Below are 22037 nucleotides of genomic sequence, written 5' to 3' on the forward strand. Positions count from 1 at the left end.
ATCCAGAAGTTCCTGAACCTGTACGGGGACCACATCGACCCGCACCGCAAGTTCGTGCTGCAGCTCTTCGCCGACGACTGGGGCCAGTACGTGGACCTGCCCAAGGGCTTCGCCGTGGGCGAGCGCTGCAAGCTGCGCCTCGTGCCCCTGCAGAACCAGGTGAGCCTGGGCCCCGCGGGCCTCCGCCGCCCCCAGCCCCGCCCAGCGTCTGCTGCCGCCCGGCGCGGGGCAAGCGACCCCGGCCCGGCGCGGTAAGAGGCGAGAGTCCCCTGTAAGAGTTGAACATCGTAACCTGACGGGTCACGTGGGCAGACGCGTTAATCAATGAGCTGGTTCAACTTGGTGTTAAACCTGCCCCAGGATTCCCCCAGTGCCGGCCTTGTGTCAGCACCTGTAAGAGGTGGCCCCTGGGTGCTGGCTGGAGAGGGGCGGTGGGTTTGGGAGGGTGGTAGGTCAGGGCTGAGGGTAGTCTAATGTAGAGGTTAGAGCAGCGGTTCTCAACCCTTTTTTGTACCAGGACCCATCTGTGAACATGGATGGCTGGTCCCAACCCAGTGCCCCTCACTCCCAACCCCTGCCCCAAGCCCCAGCCCCCCAGTGTGTGGGGCAGGGGGAGCCCCAAGAAGCTCCTCGCAGGCCTGAACTCTGCCAGCGTGCCAGGGAAAAAAGCCACAGCTTCCCATGTTTTTCTTCTTTAAAGGAGAATCCATTTTAAAGTTTGTTGATCCATTTTTTAAGTTTGCTCACGACCCTTTCATATATTCTTGCGATCCATGGGTTGAGAAACGCTGGATTAGAGGGTGGTTTGGATAGGGATGATCCTGCCTTAGGCAGGGGTTGCACAAGGTGATCTCTGGAGCTCTCTTCTAGCCCCACTTCTCGGTGGCGGCAGGGCTTGGGCTGGCAGCTTGAAAGTCGGTGCTTGTTAGGCAGCTTCAAGGAGAAACATCGGAGCTGGTGCTCCGGGCATAAATTGCTGTCTTAAAAAAAATAAATTAAAGAAGTAGTCAGGCAACACTTGGGGTAGCCCCAGTGTGCCCTCTGGTAGTGTCATGGCCACTGCCTTGCTCTTGAATTGTAGCAGCGAGCTCCCAAGCTGAGGGAAGCTTCAGTGCAGAGGCAAAAGGGATTAGGCAAAACCTAAATCCAGGAGGAAGCCACTCAGTAAGCTTGCTTTTTGTATTGAAAAAAGGCCCATTATTAAACTGGATAGTCTTAAGGCGCTTCCCAGAAGTGTGTGCATCTCATGGCCACCCTTGGATTCAAGTCTCACGTTGAGTGAATCCTGTTTCCCTCAGATGTGGTACAGCATATTGAGAGACTAAACACTAGTCATTTGAAATAACAGGTGCTGGACATTTATTTAACAAGCACATGGTAGGATAAAGTGAGGGAGGGGGCTTCATAGTTGGAAATAGTGAAGGTCACTGTTTAAAGAGCTTCTTGCCATCTCAGTTTTCTGTCAGACTTTAGGTGTCTCCGAGTCTTGCATCAAGTCTCACACAGTAGGCTTCTTGTAACGTGCAGGTCAGTAGGAGTGTGTGGCAGTCAACCACGAAATCAGCATGCCAGACAGGATTTCATACTAAACTATCTTTGTGTATGCTAGAAATCCCTGCTGGTCATGCTGTGGCAGTTGTGCTCAGAGCAAAATTGGCTTTTCTTTCCCCTTTCCCACCTCGGGGAGTTATTAAAAAAATAAAACGGGATGTTCTGAAACAAAAATATGGATTTTATGTTCAGAAGAATGTGCAGATTTCAGATGGAGTTAAAACACTCGTGTGTGTGTGGGGGGGGGCAGAAATTACAGATGAGTTAGAAATAGTATAATAAATGAAAAGTTTATTCTTTGGAACATTGGTAGGTTATTTGTATCTTCAGAAAAGACTTGTTTGTAAACTAACTGTAAACAACTGATGGAGGATCAGTCCAAATAAACTATCCAGTCAGACTTTTTTAATCTAATAACGTTGTTTTATACACCAGAAATATTTTTTTCAGTATGTCTATTAGTCGTGTGTCAAAGATGCTCCCTGATACTGATCTTTCTTTAATTAGGCTGCCAAGGATGTGATTGGAACATGATTTGGGATAGTCATAACAGGATGAAAAGATAGTGCCTAAGAACAGCATTTACAGAAAAGGGCTGAAATTGTATTCATTCACAAATGTATATATGACCAGAGGAATTGTCATTTAACTAGCCATTCTTAGTGTCAAGTAAAGCAAAATTTTCCTGCAGAGTTGAGAGAGGGAAAACAGAGGAGTTCTGCTCAGTGAAAATGATCAGCATAGACTTCCAGTCCAAACTGAGTCAAGGGCATAAAGAAGCAATGTAAGTAATGAAACAGAAGCTAGTGTAGAGTTCAAATAAACTAAGGCTGTATTAGTGACATAGATCATTTGTTTGTTTGTTTTCTTCTTCCATATGCAAATACCACTTTGCAAGAAATTCATGCAGGTGATACTCCAAGCCATGATCCTTGATTTGAATCCCTCTGCATGACTTGAGTCATAACTGCTGTTTTGACCTACAGGAGTTAGTATTGGGGTATCTGGTAATGCATCCTTAATAAACACAAAAGACATTTTATTTGGTCATAATCTAACACAAGCTTCCAATCATTTTCATAGCACAGACCACATTGCGATGCTACTGTTATCTCATGGATTAACTATAATCCAATTATAGCCCTATGGCAAAAGCAACTGCTTGCATAAAAAAGTAAATAGGGCAGTATTCACTAGGTCTTAGTTGCCTCTTTCATGTAATTTAGCTGCTGATAATGAGGTTGAAACACCATTGTATGACTAGCTGGCTCTTCTTGAACCTGCAGCAAATGGGCTTAATAATTGTACAGATTGGAAACATCTAGTGTACCACTCTGCTGAAACTATATTGCTTTACATGCATCAATGCAAGTCAGTAGGATAGGTGGGCTACGTTTGGCGTTCAGCAAGATGTAGCCTGTCAAATTCTTAATTGCTGTCCAACAGTCATGTAGAACAAGTTTCTATAGTAAATACTGCTGGTCTGGCTATTAAGCTAAAAATCTTCTATTTCCCACAACAAAAAAAATCACTTCTTTCCTGATGCCTAACAGTTTGTGAGCAATGTTTTGCCTTGGAGGGTGAGACACAAAACATGTGTACACGCTGAATGAACAAAAGTGATTCCTTTTCATGTCACTAAGGACACAATCAAGTTCATCCTCTGGAGAAAAATAACTTCCTTAACTTTGGGACCCTGTTAATTCAAGGCAGGGCATACAGGTAAAAAGGATTTGTTTGTTACAGTTGGCTGTGCCAGAGAGGTAGGCTTCCTGAAGGGGCAAGTGGAAGAAAGGAGATGCTGATACTTTGGGGTTAGACTACATTTTTAGGGTTTGGAGATGCATCTGAAGGGAAGGTTACCATGCTTGTTGTGGCTTGGGAAGTTTTGAGGATAGGAATTAAGTATGTGTCAGCATGAAGCTAGAGAGGATGTTTCATTTTATTATCACTTTTGTGTTATTTGTGTTAACTCTAATCATTATTATACTTGTATCCTGGATTTATAAACTTTTGGCTTAAAATTTATTAGCAACCATCTTCATCTTAGTTACCACCTGACATTTAAAATTTTGTCAAAGCTGGTAATTTCAGGTGCATTTTGGAAGGAATTCTCACTTTTGGTGCACATCTCAAGGTCAGTCTGCTCCTGTATGGTTATAAGATTTTTGTGGGAAATACAACCAAGAAGATAGTATTTAACTGCTGCTAAAGAGTAACTGCAACATTGAGTAGCTTCCAAAAAATTGTAATTTGTTTTATTCAAATAAATTTTTCAGCATTAGAACATTTTTTTGTGAACCCATCCTCATGTATGTGCTCCCACACCTTTTTTATTGCCTACCATTCAAGTCCTGTGTTGAATACATTTTTCTAATACCCTCAAGTTATTCTAGAGTTCTTATTGTAATATCCGAGTTCTTCACAGGCCATATTGGATTTACCTTCATATTTTACAAGAGAAAGATTGAGGTATGGAAACTGCCAACGCTGAGTTTGGACAACCTTTTCATTTGTGTACAGAATTTGATGTGAACAGACAGGGTTGCCAACTCTCTGTAAATTTATGAACACTCTAAAAATAACCAGGCTAAAAATGACTGTCCACAAAGAAATTGTGCTGTCCGTAAATCTCAGGCTAGAAGCAACTCCACAGAATTGGCTCCATAAAAGTGCTGTAACTCATTGAAGCTCCAAGGTTGGACAATGAGCTATATGCATGGTTAAAGCAGCAATGCCACCTGGTGTCTGAGCAGGAGTGCAGCACCCCAAAGGTATCTTTTCCCAGGGTTTCGTGGCAACCCCAACCTAACCCCTCCAGCTGTGTGCTGGTGCTGCTACTCCTAGTGCTGCCTCCCATCTGCCTATGCCACTGATGGGTGGCAGGTAGGCAAGCAGTGTCCTTCTTTGAGGCCATATGCTTTGACAGGGGAATGGTTTGGTGAAAGTAAGGTTGTGGAAAGGAGAGCAGCATGGTGCAGGGCGCACCCGCCAGGACATGGGGGTGAGATGGAGACCCCTGAGGTGTGGGCAGCATGGTGTAAAATCATTACTGCAGTCAAGTAGAGTTATCAACCCAAAAACTTTTTTTTTTCTCCTCTCCAAACTTTTTTACTATAGTTTTGAACCGTGCCCTTGTCTAGGGTGTGGCAGAAGGGTTACCTTTACATTATATAAAACATATACCGTAAAAATACATCTCAGTGAAAAGAAAGTTTGGTCCTCAGTAAAAACTTTGCAGATTGTCTGTCTGTAAATAAAATTTATCTTGACTTGGCAAACCTGTGCCAGGACATGTCTAGACTGTCTTCAGACCACTCTTGCTAGTGCTTCAGTAAAGCCTAGTGAACCTGTTCCATGTACCCTGAATCTCAGAAGGATGTAATTTAATCTTTCTTAATGCAGTACTGGGCATGTGCTAAGAAACATTCCTAAGACAAAAACTTAGGGTATGGGGCCAGCACTGTACTAGGGATGGTTACATTGCATTTTTTTTTCTAGGCTTTAAGTGTGACCAAAGCAGATATGCCATGTTTAGTTGGTTGGAATGCAATGCCCTAGGTTCTGATTTTTTTTTTCAGCGTATGTGACATTTTTGTTTAGCTTTTATATGCTTAAAGCATAGCATTAGCATAACTAATTTCCACACTTTACAAATTAGATGGGCAAGTGCTAAAAATGGTACACTTTACAGGTAACTGTTAACTAGACCTATAAAGTTTAAATACTGTATTTTGTTTTCAGATGACCATGCTGGGTACTTTGACACCCTCGAGCACTGTATTTTTCTGTTGTGATATGCAAGAAAGATTCAGACCTGCTATCAAATACTTTGGTGATATCATCAGCGTAGGACAACGATTGGTAGGTTTTCCACTCCAGCAGCTCCTCTCTAAAATAATTGTAAATTACTATCAGTATAGAGACTCCTCATGATTATGCTTTAGTGGCTGGTGTTTTATAAAACCCAGTTTTTAAGTAAATGGTGTATATTATTGCTCAAAAATAATTTGTATGTTTTTTTTCTTTCTTTTTGCTTTGTAGCTCCAGGGTGCACGGGTTCTAGGGATTCCAGTTATTGTAACTGAGCAGTATCCCAAGGGCCTTGGAAGCACTGTTCAAGAAATTGATTTAACAGGAGCTAAACTTGTGCTCCCCAAAACAAAATTTTCGATGGTTTTGCCAGAAGTTGAAGCAGCATTAGCGGAGATCCCTGGAGTCCGCAGTGTTGTCTTGTTTGGAGTAGAAGTAGGTATTCTGTTACTATAGCATAATGAAACACTATTTTATGTTGATGTCTTGTGAAAAGCCATCATGTAAAGGATGAATTATTTAGGTTGGTGTCAGATTTTTAGAAGAGATAATCTGATGGTATGTTCAGTTAGACGCATATAGGTTGGTTTTGTGGGACAAGGTTCTGCAATCAGGTTGTATTTAAAACTCCCATTTAATTCCATTGTGGGTTCTCCCCTCTTTTCCCCCCCCCCCCCCCCCCCCCATGCTCCCTGGGCATGAAAAGGCTATAGGATTAGACCCTAATTAATCTGTAATTCTAGGCAGTGTTGCTTACCTCTTATAATATTGCTGTTTTTTTCCAGACGCATGTGTGCATCCAGCAAACAGCATTGGAGCTGATTGGCAGGGGTTTGGAAGTTCATATTGTAGCTGATGCCACCTCATCAAGAAGTATGATGGACAGAATGTTTGCTCTTGAGGTAATTTTCATGATTTAGATAAACATCTTTCTAAATCTTGTATCTGTGCGTTGTTCTCTTATTATTAAGGTTGCCAGCCATTGCAGCTAAGTATGCAGGCTAGCAGAAATAAAAGGTCAGAGTGATATAGTCATCCACAAGCTGCCTAACCAAGCAGCTGGAGGACCTTACATGATGACCTGTGCCTATATGCAGAGCATGGAGTTGGGAAAATTTGGTAAAAATGAGAGTGTATCGAATAATATAGGTCATTCTCATTGCACAGTATTTAAGGTTTTTGTGTTTAAAAATGTTACAGAACCTCATGTTAGAATTCGGAATGGTATTTTGCTCAAAATATTGCTAAATTTAAACTTCTTGTTATTGCTCCTTCACATTTGACACAGTTCCTTTTTAAGCTCCTTTTAGTATGCACAGAAAATTGAGTACAGCATAAACTAACCTTTTAGCTTTAAATCTCCAGAATCTTTACAAAATTACTTCATCTTGACCAGGTAAATTCTTCTTAGCCTAGCTGAATGTTGAAAATAATGTCAAAGTGGCTATATATAAAGCAAGAACATTCAAAAGTGTAGTTTCATTACATATACAGCTTCATGGAAGTGAAGACGCATAATTGCTTTGCATGTTTTTTTGTTAAAAAAACCAAGATGGGGAAAGAAAATAACAGGCACTAAACGTGATTTTTTTTGCTCTGTATTTTAGCAGAATATCAAACTTTTAAAATGAATAATAATTGCATAATTTTATTCTGATTGCATAAGGTGAAAAAGTAGTTTAAGGTTTGACTAGAAATAGAAAGATTTAGGGGTAAGGAAAATCAATGGTATAGATTAAAACACATTAGCTTTGATTAAGTACAAACTTAATGTAATCTGCCACATAATGCACAAGGAGCATTGTAGACTCATTCCAAACTAGTGTACTAGAGTAGTACTTGTCAGCAGCAGTCCCTCAAAATGAGGATGACATTTTTCTAGTAAACAGGGATGTCGTTGGTGTGTCTGTAGGGGACTGAGAAGGCCAATTCAAGATCTGCATAGTCAACTGAAGATGTAGACAAATAGTTCTGGAAGCAAGGGGCAGATTCTGGTGATGTCTGGTCACATGTCTTTCTCTTTGTCTGTCTTGTCTGTCCGCCTCCAGAGTGAGGCAAATGTGCTTGAAATGATAAATGCCTTTTGGGGATGATTCAGTGCTTTAATCTCCCAGATACTGATATTAATATTGGGTTTCTTCATATTGGCCTTCAAGGTGCCCTTGAATCTCTTCTATTATTCTAGAACAGTGGCTGTCAGTGAGTTAGGAGTATAGGACCTGCTTTGGGAGCTGGCTGTCAGGCATCGTTAAATGCCCTGTCCAGTGGAACTGGTATATATAAACATGGCTTCAATGCTGATCATAGTTCCTTGAGTCAGAATGCTGGCACTTGCTCTTCTGTCCTTTCAGTTGACATGGAGGATTTTTCTGATGGCATTGCTGATGGTAATATTCCAAAGCTTTCAAGTATTTCCAATATGTTGCCCAAGTTTCATACCTATACAACAGCATAGGGATGGCAAAGGCCTGGTAGATGATATTTGATTTGGGTCCTGGTGTCATGATTGTTGAAGACATTATTTTGGAGATATCCAGAGGCAGCACTGACAGATTTTATCTGGTGTTTAATATAATCAAATGCTAGTTTTTGGGAAAGGTGACTACCCAGGTAGGGGAAATGGCAACATTCTCCAAGGATTTCCCTTTTATTGTAATATGTAGAAGAGTATCTGGATATTTAGGGGTGGACTAGTAAAGGATCTTGGTTTTTATTAAGTTAACAGTGAGTTCAAGAATTCCATATGCTTCACAGAAGCAATCAAGAGTGCCCTGGAGCTCTTCAGTTGAGTGGGAACACATGACATAATCATCAGCATATTGAAGATCATTAATGGAGGTGTTGATTATCTTGGATTTGGAACACAACTGGTTGACATTAAAGAAGTTCGATCCATATGATACTGGATCCGACTCTAGATGCAATTTATCAGCAATGAAATGAAGAATAGCTGTGAAAAAAGTGTTGGTGCAATCAAGGTTCCTTGGGTGAATCTGATATCTTTTATTAGACCAACCCAAATAGTTGGAAAATAATTATTAAGCAAGCTTTCAGGTTCAAAAACCCTTCGTCAGGCTAAGGAAGTTTCAGCAGTTGGTGTGTGCTGTTCCTGGATGGAATGAAAAGCAAAGAAGCCAGCGGCTGGGCTGGTATGCATACAAGACAGGTAGTCAGTGAAAATGTAGATTGAGGAGTCAATGGGTGAGACACAGGCGAGCAGGGGGGAGAGAAGGGGGATGAAAGTGGAGAGATACCTGGGGAGCCAGATGTCAGGCAGGTTATAGTGTATCATAAATCCAATGTCTATATTTAGTCCATGATTTTTAGTATCCAGGAGGTTGATGAAGTGGAGTTCGTAGGCTCATCTCTAGGAAGTGTTTTGTAAGTTTCCTTTGAGGATCAGGACTGAGAGATTGGAGAGAGAGTGGTTTTCTTGTGAGAAATGTGCTCTCACAGGTAATTGGGTATTCCTGTCTTTGATAGATTTCCTGTGTGCGTTCATTCTGGTGCGCAGTTGTTGTTTGGTCTCTCCTACATATCTTCCATCAGGGCAGTTGGTGCATTGGATGAGGTATATTACATTTCTGGAGGTGCAGCTGTAAGATCCAGGAATGCTGATGGCTCTGTTGTGGGGTGTAGTAATAGTGGGGGTGGTGGAGATGTGTTGGCAGGTTTTGCCTTTCTTGTCATGGCATGGTCTGGATCCTTTTGGTGTGTTCTGGGCTTGGTGTAATCACACATCCTTGCTTGACTCCAATTCTAATAGTGGAAGGGTCTGTTTCTGAGCCATTGTTTAGGTTGGTGGTTGCTTTCAGGTTGTCATGATGAAGTCTGATAATGGTAACAAATTTTGGCAGGCATTTAAATCTCATCAGGATTTTCCATAGGATGTCCCTGTTGATTGAATTGAAGACCTTAGTCAAGTCAGTGAAGACCCTGTAAAGATTTCTGTGTTACTTGCAGCACTTCCACAGCTGTTTAGCATCAGACATTGTTTCTATATGTTGTACCTCTCAGTGGCTTGAAAACCACATTGGGACTTGGGTAGACTCTTTTCAGCAACGAAGGCAAGCCTTGTGAGGAGAATGCAGGAGACTATTATTGAACTCCTGTCCATAGTGGAGAAAAATACCATGATAATTACTGCAATCTGTTCTTTCTCCTTTCTTGAATATCGTTACAATTCTGCTGTCTCTGAAGTTACTGAGAATCTGTTCATGTTTCCAGATTTTCTTAATAACAATATGTAGTTAGTGAGAGAAGTTTTTTCCTTTTACTTACAAAGATAAGTCTAAGAGAAAAAGGTGATTTTCTATGACAGGATTATTTCATATGGCCTAACTACTGCCTCCTACAACTTGTGTGGTTGTCTGTGATATTTAGCAACTTCAGCTTTAGTTATAGGTGGTGAGGAGCAAGCGTGCAAATTCTCTGACCTCAAAACAGACACTGGACTGAGATTCAAGAGAGTCTAACTGCTAGCTGTCACAAATTTTTTGTCTTCCCTTGGGAAGATCGCATAAGCTCATGTACTTCAGTTCAGTTCACAGTACTTCTGTGAAATGGGTTCAATATAAAACCTTTTGTAGAAGTATGATAATGAATTCATTAGTAGTTGTGAGCCACGTATGTCGTATGATGGTGAGGGCCACATAAGTACATAGCTCAGTGGTTCTCAGCCTTTTTAGATTCCAGGCACTTAATAACTTTTCTGAATTTAGCAGCACACATTTCAAAAAATAATTTAATTTGTTTTTTGAGTGGGGGAAAAATCATGGATCAATTCTTCTGTCGCAAAGAACTCAGACTGCTACAGGTCAGAAGATTTTTAACACTGTGGGTTCCTATTTGAAATCTCTGCGTTTACTTTGTAAATTATGTGTAGGTGTTTGCACGCACAAGTACTAATATTGCAGGACGCCCTGCAGCACCCTCAAAAGGATTTCAAAGCACCCCAGGGTATTGTAGGACCCCCTACTGAGAATCACTGACTCGGGTAAACTTCCAGTCTACTTCTTACCAGACTGCCGGACGTGAGTTTACTGATAGTGAGAGCTTTCTTCATGTTAGCTGCAGCACACTTGTAGAAATCCTTCTTTGCTTCGGTCACAAATTTACTGTCTGAACTTAATGCTTATTGTTGAAAGTATTTCAGCCCTGGTGGCCAAGGCTAAGTTGTTAATGCTCCCATTTGATAGTGTTACCTTTTATCATAGCTCATCATCTCAAAGAGTCAGTTCAGAGAGTCTTCTGTTGCTGGATTTTACTGCCACTACATCTGTTCCCAGTTGCTTCCAACAACATGGATGTAACCAGCTTACAGGGACTGCCTTCTAAAGGTTGTTTCTTTTCAGTCCTTTTGTTCTTGACTTATTCAAAATATCACCAACATGCTAAAATCAACTCCTATGTCCTCTCGCAAGAAAGCGAGGGCCATATGTATTTTAAGCTTTGAGGAACATTATTCAACCAAGCAATGCGCAGAACCATTTTTGCTGCACCTGACACATCTTTCATTCTTCCTGTAGATTTCTGTAACATTTCTCCGCCGTTAGGTGAGGGCAAAACTACAGCCTACATTTGTAATTTGTCTGCTCTGGACATCCTCCCTTTCACTAGAGATCTTCCCCTCCATTTGAATAAATGTATGAATAGCCAATCAGAGAGATCTTATAATTTTCATCTGCTGTTATCAACTCACTGCATATTCCCATACATGTTGTTTTTACAATTTACTGCCTTTTCCTTCTCTACACAGCTTGCTCTTGATATCTTCCAGAATACTCTCCACAATTTAAAATATACAAAGAACTGCAGTGGCAGCTATCCTCTGGCTCTCTGCCAGAGATCAGTAACAACTGGTTATCACCTACCAAGCACCATGATACAGACAAACTGTTTCAGGCCTTTTTAATCAACCTTGTGACCAAATTTTGAAGAGGAGAATTAATAAGGAATACAATCTGTGCCTTTCACTCAGGGAAAAAAAAAGTTCCCTCTGCATTATTCCCATCAGAGATGCAATTTCCTGATTTTATTTGCATTTTATAATTCATGAAGAAACGATTCTCCATGTTTAGACAGGAGGCACATTAGGAAACTTTCTGAAAATTACCTCAAACCTACAAGAATATTACTGATTATCAGTATGTTGGTCGCTACATTCATTTACAACCCTATTGTTTTATGTTCTTCATAGATTTCGTAGACATTAGGGCTGGAAGTGGCCTTGGAAGATCATCGAGTCCAGCCCCCTGGCCCAGGGGCAGGAAGTCAGTTGTGGTCATAGGTTCCCAGCAAGATAGAGGTCCAAATGTTTCTTAAAAGAGTCCAGAGTAGGTGCTTGCACCACCTCTGGAGGCAATCTATTCCAGGCCTTGGGGGCTCAGACAGTAAAGAAGTTTTTCCTTATGTCCAACCTAAAACCTTTCTTGTGAGAGGTTCTTTATTATACTCGTTTGCTTGATAGACATGTCAGAGCAAATCTATTGTTCTACTGTGCCCTGTTTCTCAGGAAAAGAGGATCTTTTGTTTTAACAACAATAATAGCATTTTCTCTCCTTTACAGATGTAATATCAAGATTCCCCTCAGAAAAAAATAATCTTTACACCTTAAAGCATCTATTTCCATGCTCTAATTAGGAGAGAGGAGATTATACAGGGGCTAAAATAGCTAATTAGTTGCCCAGCTGACAACTATACTAGAAGCTTCCTGGTCAGCACGTGTAGCCTCAGGGAAATGTATATCATCTATAGATCAGGATGCATATGTACATATTGCTTCCTAGCACCAGGAGAAATTTTCTCCCTTGTATCTTGGGTTTGGAAATTCTGTGTCTAAAAGCCTGCCTGGCTGCACTAAGTAAGGTACCTTGGGACTTCCAAAGCATGCTGTCCTACCATACATGCGCATGCACACACACACGGATTGTTTCACATTATTATTGTGATCATGACAAAAAATCTGCACTCTGCTTTTTAAGTGTTAATCCTCCTTTTGAGCAAAAGAAGAAAACCCCTATTTTAAGGCCCTACAGCTTCTGCTGGCACACGTTGTCTTTGAGAGATAGACATTGGTAACCAGTACATTCCTTCCAACTTCTATACACTTTTTTTCTTTTTTGTACTATGCAAATCCATGTGAAGCTGCTATACTAGACATAGAGAGGAGGTGTGTTTCTGGATGTCCTACTTCCAGAGCAATGCAAGTCCTATGAGATAATGAGACCTAAGTGATGCATAACCCATATACTGACTTTCTTCACAGGGTGAATTTTTCCTTTAAAGAACAGACTTTTAAAAATTTTCCAGGTAGCCATTCTGTAACAGAGCACTCTATCACTATTCTGCCTTAACAAGGGCATGATTGGCATGAGATCTACTCAGTGCCAAAAAAGTGACTGTTATTGCTTCGTCACTTGCAGTTTTTTAGGTTAGGTAGCAGTAATGTTTTTCCTTGCCAATGTATTGTACTTCACACCGGTATTTCTTAACAACATATTCTCTAATCGTAGAGGTATATAAAATTAGTTGTGGAAGTGACCTCAGGAGGTCATCTAGTCCAACTTCCTGCTCAGATCAGGACCATCCCCAACTATATCACCCCAACCAAGGTTTTGTCTAGTAGGATCTTAACCTCCAGGGATGGAGAATCCACAACATCTATGGGTAACCTGTTCTAGGGTTTTACTACCCTCCTAGTGAGAGAGTTTTTCCTAATATCCAACCTAAACATCTCTTGTTGCAACTTGAGACCATTCGTTGCTCCTTGTTCTGTCATCTGCCACCACTGAGAACAGTCTAGCTCCATCGTTTTTGGAGCCATCCTTCAGGTAGCTGAAGGCTGCTATTAAATCCCCTCCCAGTCTTCTCTCCTGCAGACTAAATAAGCCCCGTTCCCTCAGCCTCTCCTCAGAAGTTGTGTGACCCAGACCCCTAACCGTTTTCGATGCCCTCTGCAGGACTCTCTCCAATTTGTCCACATCGTTTTTGTAGTGGGGACCCCAAAACTGAACACTACTCCAGATGTGGCTTCACCAGTGTTGAATAGAGGGAAATAATCACTTCCCTTGATCTGCTGGCAACACTCCTAACGATGCAGCCCAGTATGCCATTAGCCTCATCTCCAAGAAGGCTAGAAAGTATCATTTGGAAAATTCTAACTTTAACCTCAAGTCAAGCGTTTGGTACTTAAATTCTACTACTTGTATCCATTTATATATGACCTAAGCAAATCTTATGCATGGCAGCTAAGATTTTTCTCCACTGAACTTTCCCAATGGAAGGAATTTCCCTAAATTTGTTGTATGCTATATCTATAATGATTAACTTTAAACTATTCATGACTTCATATGCTGTGAGAATGTTCTGTTTTGTTGCAAATTGAGAATATTATCTGCTGGAAATTATGCAGCTATTGTTAGCTTAGAGCAAACAGTATAGTCACTGTTTTACAGGATGTGTATTAATCATCAAATATGATACTTGCCTAAAAATAAGTTAGTTTTTTCCCCCCTATTACTTAATCCAGTAACCAAGGAATAAAAATCCCAGCTCTATCTAGAAGTTATGATATGTCTTCTTTACAACCCACAGTAAAACCAACACAGAGAAATACATATCCTTTTCATGCCTCCTCCCCCCCACTTCAGAACCCCTTGGTTATAATAATCTTTGTGTTTTGTACAGTTTGGTGGAGGATAAGGAAATTAAAATAAGATTAAAGGTAGGGATATAAGATGTGATGTTAACTAAGTAGCAGCATAACTCTGCAGTGAAGGGTTAGCCAAGTAGAGAGGTGTGCATCTTTTCTCCTACATGCGGCAGGATAGCTTGCTGTACAGGCAACTGTTACAGCCATCCAGAGTTTGCAAGCAGTATAAGATGAATTTTGTTTCGAGACAGACCAGGGCTGTCCAACGTTACTGTTACTAAGGGCCACACTCTGAGAAAGCCACTTGTCATCGGGGGAGCAACCCTTCTCCCCCCTGCCCCATGGATCTTTCCCCTGCTGCCTGGGTGGCCACCCTTCCCTGTCTCTTAGTGCCTGGAACATGTGGCCATGGGAGAGGTGGCTGCAGGGGCCTGTTATCTATATATTAACTACTCACAGGCTTCATATCAACTCCTTGCAGGCTACATGTGGTCCACAGGTCACCAGTTAGCCCTGCGGCTAGACAAAGCACTGATTGTAATTGAGAATTACTTAAGATAAAAGTTTTTTTGATTTGAACAGTTTTAACATTTATGTTGGGAATATTTTATAGTCTTTCAGAAAAGCTGTTTATTCATAGTTGTTACTTGGGCTGTAATGAAATATTTGCATCAACTTCGAATTGTTAACAAAAATTATTGCTGTCTGACTAGTACAACGGGTATTTGAAGTGACAAGTGAGGTCTGTAGAAGAGGTCTCCTCCCTGAGACTGCTTGTTCTAGTATACTGTGAAACGTTGGTCTGTTGGATAATACATAACAACAAGCCCTGAAAAAAAAGCTGCTGTAGCAGCTAACCTACTGATTTTTTAAAAATATTACTTCCCACATAACACCATCCAACTTAAACTTTAAGAGGAAAATACATTAAGCCTTCCAAAACCCTGCAAATTAAGAATACCTTCATTTTATATATAAGGAAACTGATGTTCCTAGAGAAAGGCAAGTAAAGCTCACATAGAATATCTGAACAGGAGAAATAGCCCTTTTGCCTAACAGGCCTTCACTTTTAATCCAAGACAACCCTTTCCATAGTAAGCTATAACGAAATGGGCCAAATACTTCCATTTTAGTTTTATTGGTAGCATTTCCAATGAGCACTAGAACTGAAACAGCTACGAGTTTATTATATAGCAGATATTTTTAAAGTATTATCTTATTCTGATGCTTCATGTTCCCATTCATACTTTAAATTTCTTTTTTTTTCTCTTTTTTTCTCTTTCAGCGTCTTGCTCACACTGGAATTATAGTTACCACCAGTGAGGCTATATTGCTGCAGCTGGTAGCTGATAAAGAGCATCCAAAATTCAAAGAAATCCAAAATCTCATTAAGGCAAGTGCTCCTGAGTCAGGGCTCCTTTCCAAAGTTTAAAGAGGACCCACTGTAAAAGCAGAATGTTGTCACTTTTAAGGAAGAAGTCAAGCTGTATGCATACGCACACGTTTTCTCTCACAACTTTTGGCAGAAATGTTAAACTGAAAATTGACATATTTGTGCTTGCCTTAGCAAAATTTGTCTGGTTTTACTGTCCAGGTGCCAGTGTGTTCTGTTGAGTCAAAGATGTCAGAGGCTTTGGATATCATAGGATCCTTTTGTTGTCAGATTCTTATTTATTTTAAAATGCAAAACTCAACAGAGATAGGTGCCTGTTTGTCTGTACTGTACTCACTGATTGTAACAATTCCAGAAAGTGCATATTTATGTGAAATCTCTTGATTGTGCACTTTGTAAAAAATGTACTGGGTTATTCTGTGTCATTTTTGTATTAATAGAAGAGAAAAATGTATAGGATAAATGTAATGTGAAATGCTTTAACATTCTACATAAAGTATACTATTTTAATAGAGGAGAATTTCAGAAGAATAAAATTAATAGATTATATGTGTATAATGTATTTTAGAGTAAAAAAATGTAAATGCTTAGCTTATTCAGTAGGAAAGACATAAATGATGCAACAATAAAGGTTTGATTTTATTTTGGTGGTTGAAGTTAGATAGCATGGATTCTTGATTATTCTATACTCGATTACCAGCTTTATTTCAACTGAAAGTTCCTTTTGGGTCTTTTAAAATTACGTAAAAGTTCTGGTTGCCCCATTTAAAATTATTAAACAAAAATCTGTTTATGACTAGGATTAAAGGATTGGCATATAGTAATTTAAAACTAGTGACAGACTATTGGCAGTTTAAATTGCGTGCTGATTCCTGAGGGAATACAAAAATTTGGAATACTTCAGTTTCAGACACTGAAGGATAGCTAATTATTTCTAGACATGTCTCCAGATTTTTTTAAATCCTTGTATGGCCAGGTTTAATAAACTCCATCTGGTTTCTGCATTTGGCTGAGCAAGTCCTGAAAAAAATCAACTTTTTCTGTGTTTGTGCAGACTTTTGCAGGACTGTTGTTGGATGGAGCTTAAATGGAATCTGGCCTAAAAGCATACTTTCAGAAAGGGCATCATCTGTAGCTTGTTGCTATATATTTTGTAGCTGGAACTAAACTTTAACACATGATTGTTCTTTTTGAAGGCACGTTCTTCATGTTCTAATGATGTAAAAATTGTTATATAGAGTTTACAATGAGAATGTTTGACTTTTTTTTTAAGCATTTTGAAAATATCTAGTTGATAACACTGGTCTTTTTGGTATAAGAGTACTTAAGGCAAATGTAGTGGCTGAAATGAATTATTATCCCCCAAACATGAATCAAATAATTTGTTTCAGAAAATATAACTTTTATGTTGAAAGCAAATAAAATATTAACACTTTCTGTCTCTCTGTGCTTGTGTTTTTTATTGAAGGGCAAATTCTGAAAACTTAATTCAGCATAAATGTTATTCTAATTTGTGCAGCCTATGAATTTCCATGGACGTCAGGGGAATTTTGAGCATCAAAGGTGCATTATGTCCCAGTAATAACTTTTTTTTTTTCTTATATTTTCATGATTGTTTATACTTTAAAGTTTAAGCAACAAACATGAATCTTGTAGTCAGGGCCCAGAAAAGAGAAGAGAAAAGGAAAGAATTGAAGGAACATTTGTCCCATGTCCTGACCTACTTCTACCTTCTTTTCTGGTATATTAATCATGCTGCCTAGCAAAGTGAAGTCCACTTATATAAAGCAACAACTGTACACAAAAATCCTATAAATACCACAGTGAAATATGATTCTGTTCCTTGTTATTTATATGTATATATAAGTTGGGGGGGGCAGGCTATGAAAATTTGTCAACAGTTTTCATGCATGTAGACTTTTTTTTTAAAGAGATGTTGTCAACTGTTGGAACACCATATTTTATTTGAAAAACAGGCATTTATATATGATTGCAGTTCTGGGGAATTCATTAAGACACCAGTATAACAGGGAGTTGACTTCCCGTAGGGCCACATGTATTTCCATCATCCCACACAGAGGTTTCACTGGAATTACAGTGCCAGAGCAAACCACCAAGGTCATAGAGTCTGAACAGTATCTCCTTTACTTCCAGCAAAGCTAAGATTTCCATGAGATTTGTGAAATGAATATATTCCTTGTGCTGTGCTGCCCAAAAGTTGAAGGAAACAGAGCCCAACTGTTCCTTATCCCAAATCAAAAAAAAAGAGAGGAGGAGGAAACTTCATGAGATCTTTATGGAGGTTTCTTTCTCTTGAGTCACTTCCCAAGGAATAAAGAAGAAGAAAAGTAGTACTGGAATGATTAGAAAGGTTATGGAATATCCATCATTGGTAAATTGTAAGCTCATACCTACAAAGACTTGGCTGGGATGATTTAAACAGGGATGATCCTCCCTCTCCCACGAGGTCTTGACAGGATGACTTCCTGAGGTTCCTTGTAGTCCTGCTTTTTCTATGAATCTAAGACTTTGGGGACAGAAATGTCTTTAAATCTAATTAGTATTCCCAGTGATGCTTATTTCTACTTAGAACACTTGCTACATTATTTATTAATTTCCTCTTGAAGTTTTTAATTTTTAAAAAGTCCCAATTTGTCTGTATGTGGAAGGGGGGGTCCCCATATAGCACACTTGACTAAAATTACTGTGTATCTTGAGACTTTGGCTGAGAAGTGAGGCACAAGGCAAATGAAATACTTTTCCTTTACTAGTGCACTAATCAGCATATTTGCATGGTCTGAAGTGTCCAAATGAGATTATAATAGAGTTTGTTTAAAAAGGAATTGCCAATCTGCGTGTTCCTCAGGCAGTAAAGATTAAGACAATTTTATGCTAGTTTTTTATGCTGCTGTTCAAGTTTATTAAGTTATTTATACTGTGGGCATGTGGGCTTGCTTGCTGATTAGAGTACCACAGACAAGAAGAGTAGGAAAAGAGATTGAAGGGCCTATTTTGAGAGGTGGTGAACTCTAGCAGTTCTGTTTAAATTGGAGCCATTGGTCATTAGCCTATGCAGAAGTTTCACAAACATCATCACCTTTGACTTAAGCACCTCCTTGATATGAAAACATTGGTAACCTGCTTGTTTTTAATGTTATGTTGATCCATCCTATTTGACATACAATTATATTTTTCATTTTCCTTCTTCCCCAAAATGGCACGTCAGATTTGTTTTCTATCTGTTTACTGCTGTGCCCAAGAAGTTACTTTATTTGCCCAGTTATTTAATCTAAGGAAATGGTGCTCAGCATTTTTGCCCCAAGGGCTGGATTGGCAGCCCCAGTCCATCCGTGGGTTCACTGATGGTCCCAATCCAGTGTGTAGGGCAGGGGCAGTGGGACCTGATCTGGCTCCGCAGAGAGGTAGAGGCCAGCGTGGCTCCAGTCTAACCACATAGGTGGAGAGAGAATGGCTTGGTCCTTACCCAGGTGCACAGGGCTTGGGTATTTGGCAGTGGAGGAGGGTTGCCAGTATTACTGGCCATTGCTTCCCCCACCAACAAACTCCCTGACCTGTGGGGGGAGCTGCATGAGCCAAGAGCCAAGCTGTGCCTGGCAGTAAGGGGGGAAAGGGGGGTAGAAGCTTCAGATGGCAAGCATAGGGGATGCCAGGGCTCCATGGGCTGGATGCCAGGGGTCCATGGGCCAAATTATTCCTACAGACTAGGGGTTGAACATCCCTTACTTCAGATACCATATTTACTCAAATCTAAGATGAGATCCCACCCCCCATACACCCCTCATCTAAGATTCGTGTACAAAGTGTGTGTGGGGGGAGGGCCAGGAAGCTCCTGCAGCTCTGACTGGCCCTGAGTCCAGGTCGCAGCAGTATCCTGCCTCCCACCCCAGCTTGCCCTCTAAAGCTGTGGAGTGGGGGGGAAGAGGTAGCGATTTTGGAGAGTGGGAGGGGCAGGGGCTGTGAGGAGCTAGGGGTGGGGCGTGCTGGTGGCAAGGGGCCAGGAAAGCTGCAAGGGGAAGAAGTGGGGGCAGAGGGCAAGAGATCCATTTGACTGCCCCACCCACTTTTCCCTGCTGTGGGGTGTAGAGACAAAGTTAAGAACATTCTCCACTAATTAGATTCTATACCTGGAAAATTATAACAAATTAATACATTTTCCATATACAGAATCTAATTATTCAGGGGCTGTCTTAAATTCAGAGGAGACTTAGATTTGAGTAAATGTGGAATTTCTAAATGCCTATCAGTGTGAATTGTAATGGTCAAGTCATGAAAGGAAATAATCTACCTGAAAAGATTATATTAAGACAGACAACACATTCATACCGCTGATCAGAATTCAGACTTTTTAAAGTGCACTTTATAATATTTTTCTGATAGTTTTAGTATTACTGACCTATAGAAATAATACAAATGTTCCTTTTGTTTCACTTATCTTTAATAAAAACACGTAAGTATGCATATATGCTAATGATAGCTTCTCTAATAAAGTGGAAAAACCCAGTCCAGTTGGTCATAGTTTACACAAATAAACATAAAACTATTGGAGAATATTGATGCATAAACCTATTGTCCTAAGTCTGCCTTTGATAAGTGACCTTTGGATAAATCTGGTAGCCTATGAACAAAAAAACATTTGTGATATTTAGTACTGTGGCCTGTGTTCAATGTACTTGCAGTTCAACATGCAATCTCTACACCAGGTACCTTAACAGTGTGTTTTAAGCTTTGAATTGATCTCTCATACAGCAGATGAAATATATACTCCTCATGTCTTAAAGCAAATTTGTTTTTCTGTGCAGGTATTATAGAGGATGGCTGCTTTATACCTTACCTTGCTAGTTTAGGATAGAGAAGAAAGGACAGGTAGATTTTTTTCATGCTATTATGTGCCCATTTTTCAGTTTCAAATGCCCAAAGAGAATTTAAACTAAAAAATGAATTGGTCCCTTAGTGTATTGTGTGGTTTTGATGAATACCGTGATACAATTCACTCACTTCTCTTACACTCATTGACAGGAAATGGAGGAAATACTCCCAATTTATAATGATATCTTTGATAAAACTTTTGTTAATTTAAAGCTAGTAGATTTAAAGGTTTTTTTTTTTGTTTATTTGAAAAACAACCCAGAACCACTAGTTAAGTGTTGTATCCTTTTCATTTAAATATATTTTCATTTAAAAATGAATTGGAGAGGACACTGGTTAAACCTAGTTAAGCACGTTCTGCTATTTCTGTAGCGTGAGTTAGTCTTTTGCAAGATTGCTCATGTAAAGAAGTGGATAAAGCAGAAGTGGAAAAAAGTATTACAAAGAATCTAATGACCTGGGTCTTGTGCAAACCCCTCCTACTGTCTTTCAAAATGTTGATACAATAAGCATTGTATCATAAAATTTTTGCTCCCTTGTTGCAAGTTGTTGATGTACACCCTTTAATCTTTCACATCATAATGACTCATTTCGAACCCTTGCAGACTGAAAAGGTTTATCTAGTGTGGTACAAAAGAAGACTAGTCATTAAGGGGAGCTTCTGAAGGTAAGCAATTATCTTTTGTGCAAACCTTTATTAAAAATCTAAACAAGCACAACTACAAGTTGAAACAGAAATATGAAGTAAGAAAAAATAATCATCCCTGTCTCATAAATATGTAACACTCTGCTCCTGAAAAGAGTTCTGAAGTTTAAATAGACAGATAGGAAGGCATTCAAGTGCTGACTCTCACTCCCACATATGTGCCGCCAATATACGTTCCTTTATAGTCAAGGAAATTATGCATATTCATAACTTCTTGACCATACTTTGGCTTCCTTACCCCATTGTTCCTTATCCCCAGAGGGGATAGCACCAGACTGTCAGCATAGTCACCAGTGAAGTGACAGGTAAGAAATCAGTGAAATTGCCAAGCAGTCCTCACTTTGAAGAGACTGACAGCTCTGAAACAAAGCTGTTAGCTAGCCACTGAAGATCTTTTCATTAGACCTGAGCTACTGAGTTCCTAGGATATGGGAACAAAAATGAGATAGTGTAGGCCAGTTACTCTCAACCAGGGTGCCATAGCACCATGGCACCATGGGGTGCCTTAAGATCCTCTCAAGATAGGGTGCTATGCAGTATTAGCACTGTTAGGTACTCAAACATGATTCACAAGATAAACTCTGAGATCTCAAATAGGAATCCATAGTGTCAGAAACATTCTGGCTTGTTGTGGGCGTACTGCATTCTTTGTCACAGAAGAATTGTTCTATTATTTTTCCATAGGTAAAAAATGAAAGCTAAGAGCTGGCATTTTCCAGAGTCCCTTGAGTCTAGCAAGGGTACGTCTTTGGAAAGTCATCTTTTACTGGCATTCTCAGTGCTATGGGAATTCTATGCTGCAGAGGAGACATAACACAGAATCTAGCCCTTGGTTCATCATTGTAAGGAACTTCCATACTGTGTTCATCATTGTAAGGAACTACTGCAAGAAACTTCTAAGAGCATAATTGACACATTTCTATGATACTCAGAGTTTCTTTAGTTTAGAAGCAAAGCATGGAGTTGAAATGACAAAGCCCAAGAAGAGCAATCGTGTTGTTCCAGACTGTTCATTTTACTTTAACAAGTACCCA

At 39.9% G+C, this 22037-nt stretch overlaps 1 protein-coding gene across 1 annotated transcript; it reads left to right on the plus strand.

Moving 5' to 3' along the window:
• On the plus strand, window positions 1-16845 carry ISOC1 (isochorismatase domain containing 1; the record flags this gene model as incomplete). The annotated part of the gene is made up of 5 exons (XM_006032344.3): window positions 1-159; window positions 5296-5415; window positions 5596-5799; window positions 6150-6266; window positions 15303-16845. Coding segments are annotated over 5 exons (747 nt in total), but the record flags the coding sequence as incomplete, so codon positions are not given.
• Window positions 16846-22037: the final 5192 nt, after the last annotated feature.

Source organism: Alligator sinensis, unplaced genomic scaffold, assembly GCF_000455745.1.
Source record: "Alligator sinensis unplaced genomic scaffold, ASM45574v1 scaffold1001_1, whole genome shotgun sequence".
Classification (NCBI taxonomy): Eukaryota; Metazoa; Chordata; order Crocodylia; family Alligatoridae; genus Alligator; species Alligator sinensis.